Source organism: Lemur catta, chromosome 17 (genome assembly GCF_020740605.2).
Source record: "Lemur catta isolate mLemCat1 chromosome 17, mLemCat1.pri, whole genome shotgun sequence".
Lineage (NCBI taxonomy): Eukaryota > Metazoa > Chordata > Mammalia > Primates > Lemuridae > Lemur > Lemur catta.
The window spans coordinates 21,584,557-21,598,048 of NC_059144.1; the positions used below are offsets into that span (position 1 = coordinate 21,584,557).

At 42.1% G+C, this 13,492-nt stretch overlaps 1 protein-coding gene across 3 annotated transcripts in view; it reads left to right on the plus strand.

Annotated features, from left to right (window-relative positions):
* The window catches only part of NDRG3 (NDRG family member 3), a 64,561-nt gene that overhangs the window by 9,921 nt on the left and 41,148 nt on the right, over positions 1-13,492 (plus strand). For 2 of the 3 annotated variants that reach the window (XM_045528639.1, XM_045528638.1), the window contains exon 2: positions 7,088-7,189. In XM_045528639.1, coding sequence (XP_045384595.1) covers positions 7,133-7,189 — 57 coding nt within the window. In that variant the 5' untranslated portion in view covers positions 7,088-7,132. Of the gene's footprint in view, positions 1-7,087; positions 7,190-13,492 lie in introns of those variants that run through there. The other variant, XM_045528640.1, reaches the window with a different exon arrangement.

Sequence of the window (13,492 nt, forward strand, 5' to 3'; positions counted from 1 at the left end):
CCGGGAGGTGGTGTGATGTAGGGTATATAGAGTGAGTATTTGGGATGAGAAGATCTGGATTCACTCCAGCTGTGCCATTGATTAGTTTGGTATTTTGGTCAATCCATGTCACCTCTTTAAGCTTCCGTTTCTTCATCTCTGAAACAGTGATGATGCCAGTGCCCCAGTAGTTTAGTTCACTGTGCCATTATGATAATAATCCAGTGAGACGTTAGATGTGAAGGTGCTTTGTAAATTGTAAAGAGCTGTAATGATTACTCATTTAGCCACTGTTTATAGGTAAAAAGAGAAAGGATGTTAGTCTGCTTGCTTAGGAGCTCTCCTGACTACCTTCCCAGTCAGTCCCCTGGCCACTTCTTGCCACTTTCTAACCCTAACTGCTTCAGCACCAGCTCCAGCTGACCCCTTCCAAGTCTTTCTCCCCAGTGTGCCTCCTGTGTTTGCTGCCTTCATTCTGGTTGTCTGTCTGCAATCTTGCCAAAACCAAAAGCGATTGATTCTGCCCCTAGAATACAAACTAGTGGCCTAGTGTTGTTAGCACATCCTGGCAAAGCCTGGCAAAGGCCAAACTAATTACCTTGGTTATGAAAGAAAGCTACACAACAATACAGCTTGCACTTTAGAAAGCCAATGCTTTCTTGTTCTTATTGTCTTTTTTAAACTAACAAAGTAGCTGTGTGCGGTGGCGCGCGCCTGTAGTCCGATCTGTGCGGGAGGCTGAGACAGGAAGATCACTTGGGCCCAGGAGTTTGAGGCTGCAGTGAGCTATGATGATGCCACTGCACTCTACTGAGGGCAACAGAGTGAGACCCTGTCTCAAAAAATAAAATAAAATAACAAAGCAATGTTTTTAAGTGCTAGAAATCTCAGTGAGCTTTCTCTGACTAATGGACACAGACAGTGCAGGGTATGATAAAAGCCTGAGACCCTCATGTCCTCAAGGTCAGGCCAAGTGTACTCACCTGCTGATTTGCCCAGTGACCTTGAGCAAGTTGTTGAGCCTCTCCATGTTGTGACCATGTAGGATTATAGTAAGGGCCATATGCGGCTCACCCTGGGGAAATAATGTAAAGTACTACTTCTACGGGAGCTTCTGGATCACATAAAATGTTAGCTCTATCAGGAACTCAAAAAGATCATCCTGCCCAACCTCTTCCCTTGACAGATGGGGAAACTGAGGCCCAGAAGGGGAAAATGCTTCGCCCAGTGTCATTCAGGTAGGGGCCCACCTAGGTTTAGAGTCTACATCTGATGTGCCAATATGTGCCAATAATGGCTCTTTCCATGACTGGAAGAATCCATGCATCTCTGAGTGTCCGTTTATTCTGTGTGGACAATGGGTTGCACTATGTATTATCAGACTTTAAACTATGTTCTGCAGAGCTCCAGGGGTCTCATCACCACTTCACCCAGAGCTCCTATACTTTTTTCTGTTTTATATTTCAGAGTTTTGGTGTAAAACTGAGAAGTCACTGTTCTTGATACGACCTTTAAAGGCCCTCCCAGTGCTAACCCTCTATGTATTGAAAAACGCTGGTGTCTCTCCTGGCCTCCTAGTGACATTTTTGCTTGCACTTCAATTCAGAAATCTTACTTTCTATATTTCTAAAAGGATCTACATAGTCATGGGCTTTTCAGCATGGAGAACTGAACCTCATTTTTCCTACATTTTAATTCCATTGACTTTCACTGTTGAAAGTTAATGGCCCTTTCTTTTTTTTTTTTTTTTTTGAGACAGAGTCTCGCTCTGTTGCCCAGGCTAGAGTGCCGTGGCATCAGCCTAGCTCACAGCAACCTCAAACTCCTGGGCTCAAGCGATCCTTCTGCCTCAGCCTCCCGAGTAGCTGGAACTACAGGCATGCGCCACCATGCCCGGCTAACTTTTTCCATATATACTTTTAGCTGTCCATATAATTTCTTTCTATTTTTAGTAGAGACGGGGTCTCGCTCTTGCTCAGGCTGGTCTCAAACTCCTGAGCTCCAACGATCCGCCCACCTCGGCCTCCCAGAATGCTAGGGTTACAGGCGTGAGCCACTGCGCCCGGCCAATGGCCCTTTCTTAGTCCTCGTTCTCCTGTCTTCAGCATTTGACAGTTTTCCTCCCCTACTGTGTAAATCTCTCTTCTTCTTTGACTTCTTTGACAGTGTATTTCTGCTTTTCCTCTAGCATCTCTGATGATTTTTTCTTTGTCTCTTACTGGTTCTTTTTCTTCTGTCACTAAGTTGTCCTTCAGGAGAGCTGTTCCTCATCACTGGTTTGGTGATTGCCTACAGATTTGCCTCACTAATTCTTATACCTACGTGTGCTCGGGTCACTCTTGGATTCCTGACTCAAATTGTTGTGTTGGGTTTTTTTGTTTGTTTTTAAAATCAGCTTGACTATTACCCTTTCTCAGCTCACTCATTTCCATTCATTGCACCATCATTCTTCTATCTCCCTAACCAGAAACATTGGCAAAATCTGACTCTTCTCTTATTACATGGTATTTTTAGCAGTTTTATATCCCAAGATCTCTCTTTTTCTTTCCTTTTTGTAATTCCAGTAGCCCTACAGACCTTTGTCACCTTTCAGCTAGGCTTTTGCAAATTGTTCTGTTTCTCTAGTATGTTCCCCTTCTGGTTGATCTGGCCTGTTGAGTCTTTTAAAAATCCCATCTAGTTTACTGAAATTCTTTTTGGAAGAAGGCAGGATGAAATAAAATTAACTGAGTCTTTCTTTACCCCATCCTCACTGTCTTTATTAAAGACTTTGCTAATAATCAAGCGTTTCAGTTCTTTATCTCCTCATCTTAGATAATCTCCACTCTTTGCTGATGAGGTCACATGTCACTCAAAACTGATTATGTCTAAGATCCTAAACAAGATCCCTAGGTGATAGAGTTTGAGGCACAGTGTTCCAATAACAAGCAAGAAATAGCTCTTGCTTCTGAAACTGGTTACCAAGTTTCTTTTTTCTCTACTCATTCTGTGTTCACCATGCCCTTAGCTAACTAGTGAGATGTTGAGGGCTCTTGTCCTAGTGTGATGATGACTCACACCTTCACTTTTAAGATCTCTGAGTCATTGTTGGTATGTATAGGTTTGCTTTCAGCTTCTGTTACCTCTAGGAGGTGCCACAGTGTGGGTAAAGAGGAAGGAACTTGCCCAGGGTCCAACAACCAGCTGGTGGGGCCTGGCATAGGCATTATGGTATACAGGTTGAACATCTCTTAGGCGAAATGCATGGCACCAGAAGTGTTTCAGATTTTAGATTTTTTCTGATTTTGGAATATTTGCATTGTATTTACTGGTTAAGCTTCCCAAATCTGAAATTCCAAAATCCAAAATGCTTCAAAATCCAAAACTTTTTGAGCGGCAGTGTGACGATCATAGAAATGCTCATTGGATCATTTCAGATTTCAGATTTTTGGATCTGCAATGCTCAACCTGTAATGGGAAAAGCAAAGGTTTTTAAATCCTTGCCTTATGATTTATTTATATTTTATTATTATTTTCTTTAGAGATGAGGTCTTGCTGTGTTGCTCAGGCTGGACTTAAATTCCTGGGCTCAAACGATCCTCCACCTCAGTCTCCTGAGTAGCCAGGACTTTAGTCTCACTGTGCCCGCCTTCCTATTATAATACTTATTTAAATACAGGATTTCAGAAAAGTTACTTTACTTCTCTGAGCCTAAATTTCTCATCTATAAAGTAAGAAGTGACAATATCTACCAGAGAGGATTGTTATGCGGATTAAACGTGAGGTGCTTAGGTTATAATTCCTGGCATAAAGTCAGTGCCCACCTCTTCCTCATTCCCTTTCCAGCCATTTAGTACCAGACTCACTTCCTTAACTTGAGGATGGCTGGTTTTTACTTGTCAGTCCTCCCTCTTCCTCATAAGACCAGGAAAGAGGTAAAAATTCTCTACTGCAGTTTATAAAATCCGTACTAGCCTTTTGAAAATATTAATAGCTGTTGCTACCAGGATGGGATCTGGCAGCCATACCGTTTGTGCAGATGCCGGAACTGCAGGCCTTCGATCCCCAGGAGGGAGCCAGTCTGTGCAGCTGAGGGATCTAGCCATGGAGTTTTCCACCATGTGGTCTTTGCTTTCTTATAGATGTTATAACACTGCCCATTGGCAAGGGTTCGAGACAATAAGAACTGAGCAAAAATTGAGTCTCTGGAAGAATGCATTAGGTCCTCTAATATGTGGAAGGTGAATGTCTACTGTCTTGTCGCCAATTCCTAAGTCACACTGGAGTAGCGTACTGTTCCGCACAGCATTATCAGCTTGAGTCTGCATTGGGCCTGGCTGGGAGGGACAGACTTCTCATTTAATTCATGTTCTTATTTAAGTGTTCGCTGGCACAAGCACTGCAATTTTCTTCATCTTTAGAAAATACATGGGAACACTAGGTGAATGCTGGTCACTTTGGACCCGAAGGCACCTTAGGCTTTCCTTGGACCCCTTGACAGGCCCACCCAATTTGAATAATTAACATCTTGAAGTGCCCTGCTTTCCAGTGAGTGAATTAAAGTAGGGAATAAAGCAGGTGGGCTGGAAAAACAGTTTCAGGAAATCACCACTTTATGTGGAAAAAGAGGACAAATGGAAGTAGACAAAAGTGGTTATCTTTAGATGAAAAGAGTATGAGTAAAATATCTTCTCATTTTGTGATTTATACATTTTCTAAAGTGGGCACATATTGCTTTTGTGATAGGGAAAAAAAACTTTAAAATTGCCATTTAAAATAACTGATATATAGTAAAGTTCAAATGAAAAGTAGCCATAGTTTATATATGATTAATAAACATACAAGGAGTAGATGCCAGTTAGGCCAATATTTTGAGAGTTATGTGGGGACTGTGAAAGAGAGAATTGTAGATGCTGGTTGAAATTTGCTATGTAAGATTCAAGCCACCTTATCCCTTTTTGAAATGTGACTGGTATAAAAACAAAATAAAATAAAATTTCAACTTCTGGGCATGTGGTAGCTCAATCAAGTTTATAGGGCACCTGGAATCTGAGTAAAGAACTACTGTCCTGTAGGGAGGTTGTATATCATTAGGCTTGTGCTCTTGGGGTGGCTCACATTTTCAGAATGCTCACAACTGGCATGTGGGATCCATAGTCTGAGGGGTGTTCCCAGTTAGCATCCCCTGGGTCCCTTGAAGGAATGATAAAAGGGCTTTCATTAGTCTGCCCTAATGTTGGCACAGCTAGGAACATGGTTTATTTTAGTGCATTGGTCAGTAATAGCTAAAAGATAGCCTGAAACACATGTCCTCTTTGTGGGTAATTAAATCAAAATCATGCCATCTTATCTCTAGAGGGTAAACAGAAAAGTGGATTAATGTAGTAGACTAGATTGCTGTCATCTCTACTCTTTAGTAAACTGGAAGGCAGGACCTTTTTTGTATCTTCTATACTGCTTTGCACAGTGGGTACTCAATAAATGGTTGTTGGATGTAAATTCCCACTTTCCTGACTTGATGGGTGCAGGGCCAAGGCAGAAGGGATGAAGCCTGGAGCTTTGAAGTCTGGGTGGGAATCACTTGCCTGCAGTGTTGAGTGTTTACAGCCTATCCCCATGGCTTCTTGCACAGTGGGATGGAGAAAGGATTTATGGTTCATTACCCTCCCTCCCTCCAATTTCCTCCTCTCTCTGAACTCCCCATTCTCCTCCCTCTCTGTATTAGTTATCTATTGCTATATAACAGATCGCTCCAAAACAAAATTATTTATTATCTCTGATGGTTTCTGTTGGTCAGGAACTTGGGAGCAGGCTTGGTAGGGCGGTTCTGGCTTAGAGTCTCTCACATGGTTGTAATTAGATGTCTCTGGGGCTGTAGTCATCTAAACTCTTGAGTGGGGCTGGAGGATTCATTTGCAAAGTGGCTGACTCACGTGGCTGGCTGGTTGGTACTGGCAAGTTGGTTCCTTTCCACAGGGGCCTCTCCATAGGGCTTTTGAGCGTCCTCATGATAAGGTGGCTAGCTTCTCCCAGAGCTAGTGGTTTAAGGCTACAGTGCCTTGGAGGAGAAACTATAATGCCTTTTATGATGTAGCTTCAGAAATCACATATTGTAACTTCTGCTATATTCTATTAGTTACACAGGCTATCCCTGATTTATTTGGGTAGGGAATTATACATGAGTGTGAATATTGGGAGTCAAGGATCACTGGGTTCATTGGAGGCCATCTTGAAGGTTGACTCTCATACTCCATCAACTGCTGTGATTCCCCAAGAGAAGATAGTGAGCTTAGCCTTGGTTCATCTCCCTCTTCATTCCTATTCCTAATCCAGGGCTTTATCCTACAGCATTAACCTTCAATTTTTATCTCCCCTAAATCCATCCTATTGCTTCCTGAAGCATAGCTCTGAGCATGTTGTTTCCTTATTATCCATTCCCGTAACTAAAATGTACACTTCATGAGGGTAAAGACTATTGTATCAATTATTTGTTGCTGCATAAAAATATTATCACAAACTTAGTGGCCTGAAACAACACACATTTATTATCTCATAGTTTCCATGGGTCAGGAGTCTGGCAAAGGTTGCATGGGTCTTCTGCAAGGCTGCAATCAAGCTGTTGGTCAGGGCTTACTTCTCATCTGAGACTCAGCTGGGGAAGGATCTGCCTCCAGGCTCCTGTGGTTGTGGGCAGCATTCAGTTCCTTGCAGATTGTTGGACTGAGGGTCTCCGTGTCTTGCTGTCTTTCAGCTGGAGGCTACTGTCAGTTCCTTGCCATGTGCCCCTCCCACAAAACCTCAGCTCACTTCTTCAAAGCTAGCAGGGGAGAGAGTGTCTCTCAGCAAGACAGATGTTAAAATATTATCTAATGTAATCACACACAGGTACTCACGGCCGTTTTATCACTTTTGCCATATTCTATTGGTTAAAAGCAAGCCACAGGTCCTACCCACACCCAGCGAGGGGTGGGGGGATTATGCTTCTGTCTGCCGTAACCATGTCTCTTCAGCTCCCCATGCAGTGTGTGACTCATAGTAAGCTCTAATATTTGAATGAGTGGGTACAGTGTGACTATTACGTTTCCAACTCCTGGCTTAAGCCTTTTTCTTCACTTCTCTTCTGTTTCAGAATTGCTGATCGATTCCTGAGACTCCCCTATTCTCATCTGTCCTCATGGATGAACTTCAGGATGTTCAACTCACAGAGATCAAACCACTTCTAAATGATAAGGTAAAGACGACTCTGTGTTCACTAAAATATATACAAGTCTTTTCTTCTGATATTAGTTCATTTTCTGTATCATCTGAATATTGACTAACTCAACATATTTAGCTTGACTTTCAATGGAGGGAATGCTTTTAAAAATATTTTTCTTAACCCTCTTTTTGATGTCTTCCTTCCCTTTTCTTTCTTCCTACTTTTTTTTTTTTTTCTGTTTCCACAGGCCAAATTCAATGAAGTTATATTTGAGATTTTCCTATTTTACAGATAGAAATGTTAAGGAAAAAAAATAATATGGCAAAGTTAAGTGGAAAGTATGAGGGTAGGGTCTGGCTTAGAATCCAAGTGTCTTGACTTTCAGTTTCTATAAGGAAAATTTAACACCCATGGCTGGTAATGTACATAGGCTGCAGTGTTCTCCTAAAGTTTGTCAAGTCTGTGATGTGATCTGTCAACATCACGGTTTGCAGCAGAGGTGCCTGGATGTCATTATTATATTAGTGTTAGAGAACTACATGATGAGCAGTATGGTTGATAGCCACCAGGACTCAGCAAGTGAAGAAGGGTGTGATATGAGTTACCAAAACCTTAAGAAAGGCTTATCTTCTCTCTTATCCCTCTCTGTTCAATAAATCTGCCAGAAATTCCCTCTTTCCACCCTGTTCTTTTGGTTTGTTGTCATCATCCCATATTGAAATACTCTTGTAGCTTGGTGTGAATGAGTCCATGGCATCTTTTCCTAAGGGAGTAAGGATAAAGATGGATGAGGTTGGGGACTGGGGTGACACCAGAAGATGCTGTTGTTTATTATCTTGTTCTGCCCAAAGTAAAGCCCTTCACCTACAATTCTAGGGCTGCTGACTTATTATGTGTTTACTAATTTGCTGTTGAATCCTGCCAGCCCCATTTTCATCCCTGTGACCTCTTCTCTCCGTCCCCATTCCTACCCCTTCCTTTACTTTTCAAAGACTTCTTGCCCTCTCTCTTGACAAGCTGCACACTTTTAATCCCATTTGGTTTCTCCTGCTGCTTCGCCTCATGTTCCCAGAAAACTTTCTCCTTTTGGCCCGGCACAGTGGCTCATGCCTGTAATCCTAGCACTCTGGGAGGCCGAGGCAGGAGGATTGCTGGAGGTCAGGAGTCGAGACCAGCCTGAAAAAGAGCAAGACCCTGTCTCTACTAAAAATAGAAAGAAATGATCTGGACAGTTAAAAATATATATAGAAAAAATTTAGCCGAGCATGGTGGCACATGCCGGTAGTCCCAGCTACTCGGGAGGCTAAGGCAGTAGGATTACTTGAGCCCAGGAGTTTGAGGTTGCTGTGAGCCAGGCTCACGCCATGGCATTCTAGCCCGGGCAACAGAGCAAGACTCTGTCTCAAAAAAAAAAAAAAAAGCAAAAAAAAAATTTCTCCTTTAAGTATGTGAAGGACTGTCCCAAAAATGACATGCCTTGAAGAGGAGGAAGGAAATGAAATCTACATCTGTAAGCTTACATATAGCCACAGAAATGAATAAACAAGGCAGGTGGGAGTAAGCGGTTTAGCTTTGGGTAGGTAGTAGCCTATCCTAAACTTGGCTGATCATCAGAGGCAGCTTGAGAATTGTTTAAAAATACAGATTCCTGGGTCCTACTCTAGACCAACTAAATTGGAATCTGGGGGCAGAGGGGAAGGCAGGACACACACCCACTCTGTGACCAGTGGTTCTCAACTTTAGCTTCTTACTGGAATTACCAGGAGAGATTTAAGAATTACTGGTGCCTGGGTCCTACCTCATTACTGATACGTGGCTGAATTGGTCTGGGGTGTGGTTGAGCTTTTTTAAAAGCTCCCAAAATTGGGAACTGTGCCTAAAGTGATTCTGATTAGCCAATTTGGAAACCGATGACCTGATGGGTCTCAGATATTTGAGGACTGGAATACAAATAAGAGGAAGAGTGTTGGTATAGTGGTGAGCATAGCTGCCTTCCAAATAAGAGGAAGATCCTTCCGTGACCCTGGAAGTCTGTAGGATACCTGAAGAGGCACCTAAATTAAAAAATTGCAGGAATTAATTGAATGGATATCTCGTAAAAGAGATAGCTGGAAAAGGAAAGATTTAGTGGATGTACTCATAGAAAAGTACTGAGTTAATGTCTGAGCCTCCTCTCTGAGTCTGCAGGAATGCTTTAGCTGTGTCTGTTGCGTGCCTGAATACTATGAACTGCACTGGTGTCCTCCCAAAGTTTGTTGACCCCAAGCCCCCCATGTGACTTTATTGGAGATAGGGCCTTTATGGAAGTGACTAAAGTTAAATGAGGTCGTAAGGGTAGAGCCCTAAGCTGATAGGTTTGGCAGTCTTTTAAGAAGAGGAAGAGAGAGCCCCCTTTCTCTCTCTCTTTTCTCTCTCTTTTCTCTCTCTCTCCCTACCCCCCCCTGCATGCAAGGACACAGAGAGAAGGCAGCTGTCTGCAAATGAGGAAGAGAGCCCTTATCAGAAAATGAACCCTTTCAGAACCTTGATCTTGAACTTTCTAGCCTCCAAAACTGTGAGAAAATACATATCTGTTGTTTCAAGTCATCTAGACTATGTTATTTTGTTGTGGCAGCCCAAGTGGACTCAGACACCAAGCAATGTCTCACTTCTAACATCTGTCAGTTCCTCTTTGATAAGCCTGTGCTGTTCCTTCCTATGCTCCATCTTTCTCCTCTTTCTCCCTGAGAAGTGCTCCTGTCCCCATCACTGTTCATGAGAACTCCCTTGCCCCAGTTAAGCAGGTAGATAGGCAAGAGGCCCTCTTTCGATGGTGGCAGATTCCACCCCCATTAGCCTGCCTCCCTCCTCAGTGTGTGAGTGCTCTGTCTTTGCCCAGAGAGTGGGTGCTTTTGTCTATTTGTAAAAGCTCTGATGATGATAACGCCTGTCATCCGTTATTTCACTTGATCCTCCCAATAGCTTGATGAGGTAGGGAGCAGAGATAAAGGTATTCCCATATTGCTGATAAGTAAACTAAGGCTATGAAAGGTGAAGTAACTTACTCACATTGAGTACCAAAGAATACTTGCTATATGGCAGGATTTCTTAATCTTGGCACTGTTGATGTTTTAGACCAGATAGTTGCTGTGGGACGCTATTCTGTGCACTGTAGGATGTTTAGCAGCATCTACCCACTAGATGGCAATAGCACCTCCAAGTGGTGACATCCAAAAATGTCTCCACACATTGCCAAATGTCCCCTGGGAGACAAAGTTGCTTGGATTTAGAACCACTGGTATAGGGGGGAAAACCTTCATATTTGAATAGGACCTAGATGTCTTAAGGGATTTTTTGGTTGCCTACTGTGCTGTTATTTATTAAGCACCTTTTATGTGCTAGGTGCTTTCCATACATTCTCTCTACTTCTCAGGCTGTGCCTTTGAGGTAGATTATATTATCTCTCACTTAGCACCGCCAATAAGTGGCAAAATCGGAACTGAAACCTAAGTCTTTCCTGCTCTAAAACTTGAGCCCTCACCACTATGTTGACTCTGTAAATGTTCTGGTATCACCTCTGTAGCTTACCCTGTCTCCTTAAAGGAGAAGCCTAGAGCTCTGTATTATTTCAGCTCATCTTTCTCTCCAGTCTCCTCATAAATATACTCTTTGCCAAAGATACTGCTGTACCCTTCTAGGTTTTAGGGAACTAAAGAAAGTCTAGACCCAACCTTTTATGGAGAAATTTATCCTGAGATGACTGTGAGGAAGCATTCTCAATATAGCTTTAAGCAAGGCTTATGTTAACTTGTCTCTTGTCATTTGTTGGTACTTTTCCCATTTTATTTTAGTGTGCCTGTAAATTTATCTATGGCTCAGAATTGTCAAGGAGTGGATAATTTTGCTATGCTTGTTTTGGCTCCGGTAATGAAAAGAAGCAACCACCCATACTTATCTTTGTTTTTGGGGGCAGAAATTGCATAGGCATATGAAATGAATTTTTTAATAGCATTTAACCATTTTCAGAGCATTTTCATAAATACTATTTTTAAATCTCTTATTGTGAAGTAAGTAGTTGAAGGTGTTTTAATTCCATTTTACAAATGATGCTGAGAGGTTATGTGACTTGTCCAAAGCTAATGTTTATTAAGGTGGCGAAGCCAGGACTAGAACCTACATCTTTGGATTTTGACCTAGATCTGGGGGTGTAGGGCTCTTCCCACCACCTGCTGCCTCTTGTAGCAGGTCGTCCCAACCCCCTCACACATCAGACCTAGTAATGAACAGGAGAGCTTACTGTTTTGTTTTATTTTCCCTGCCTTGCCCTACCTACTGTTGGTTCAGATACTACCAAACCTGGTGCAAGCCAAAAGCCAGGCTTGAGAAAACAAGTAGGAGGCCACAATTGGCTTCTGAAGAATTGAGGAATATTAGAAAGGGGAATAAATATTTAGTGGGGACAGCAGAAATTAGTTATTTACTTTGCTTTGGTTGTTACAGTAGCAAGTGAAGTAAACCCTGCTGCAATTTACGTTTTCCCTTTCTATTAATGACTAGACACGTAGCAGGGGAGGGAGGAGAGTGTTAGACCTGAAGGAGGGAGAACCCAAGGATCAGTGTTTTTGTAACCTTCAAGACAGCAGAGATAGGGAAAGGGTTTGTGCCATGGTTGCTTAAAAAAAAAAAAAAGAAGCAGTAACTGCAATTAAAAATAGATTTATTGGCATTTTCATCAAAGAATATTCGTGAAGTGCTACATCTAGTGTGGACTAGAGGGTGGGTGTCCCTTACTGTGCTAAGAGGTGTGATTGTCGCATCTGTTATCACATCTCTTGTCAGAAATGCCCTAGATAGGACTGGAGCAGGAAAATGAGTTCCCAAGCAAGTAGTGATGCCACTGCAACAGACCAGATGACTCTCAACCAGTTACAGGAGGCAGCAGGAGATCTCAGGCCTTAGCCATGACTTAGCAGGGTGCCCACAGAATTTTTTTTTTTTTTTTTGAGACAGAGTGTCACTTTGTTGCCCGGGCTATAGTGAGTGCCGTGGCGTCAGCCTAGCTCACAGCAACCTCAAACTCCTGGGCTTAAGCGATCCTACTGCCTCAGCCTCCCGAGTAGCTGGGACTACAGGCATGCGCCACCATGCCCGGCTAATTTTTTTTTTCTATATATATTTTTAGTTGTCCAGATAATTTATTTCTATTTTTTTAGTAGAGACGGGGATCTCACTCAGGCTGGTCTCGAACTCCTGACCTCGAGCGATCCACCCGCCTCGGCCTCCCAGAGTGCTAGGATTACAGGCGTGAGCCACCGTGCCCGGCCAACCCACAGAATTTTTAATGCAGAGGGTCAATGACATGTAACATTAGCTTAATAGCATGTTAGCAGAGGTATATTTTAGAGTCAAAATTGTACTTTTTCAGCAGTCTACAGGTGATTATCTGATTATAGATAGTTTTATCTAAGTGTCTGACCTCTTTATAAATTTCTTTATGAACTCTCAGTTTCTTTTTCTTTTTTTTTTTCTTTTTTTTGAGACAGAGTCTCGCTCTGTTGTCTGGGCTAGAGTGCTGTGGCATCAGCCTCTCTCATAACAACCTCAAACTCCTGGGCTCAAGCAATCCTTCTGCCTCAGCCTCCCGAGTAGCTGAGACTACAGGCATGTGCCACCATGCCTGGTTAATTTTTTCTATATATATTTTTAGTTGTTCAGATAATTTCTTTCTATTTTTAGTAGAGACGGGGTCTCACTCTTGCTCAGGTTGGTCTCGAACTCCTGACCTCGAGTGATCCTCCCGCTTCAGCCTCCCAGAGTGCTAGAATTACAGGCATGAGCCACTACTTCCGGCTTCTCAGTTTCTTAATTGGTATTTTTTTTTCAGGTAATTATTGATGTAGACATTTAAAATATACGTGTGCAAAAGAGCGAGACTCTGTCTCAAAAAATAAATAAATAAAATATACATGTGCACATATATATAGAATTTTCACTATCGTCTCTGGATTATCAGCTTGAACAGATTTCTACTTGAAAGTGGTTTGCTGATGACTGTAAAACATTGATTTATTAATTTATACTAATTTATTATATTAATTTTTATTATTAAAGAAAAACTGGGTATTTTCTGGGCTTATCTAACTCTTTTGCTTGTGCAACACCCCATCTTTCTACTTTCTCTTGGGAAGGATTATTGTCTTTTTTTTTAGTAGAAATGCTATATTTTATTCTCCTTGTCAGTTTTTTTGAAAATCAGCTTATTTCTAAAACCTTTACCGTTGTAACAACTCGTTCTCCCTGCTTTAGTTCCTAGCACATCAATTACATGTAACCCGTATTCTTTGATGTTCATTTCTT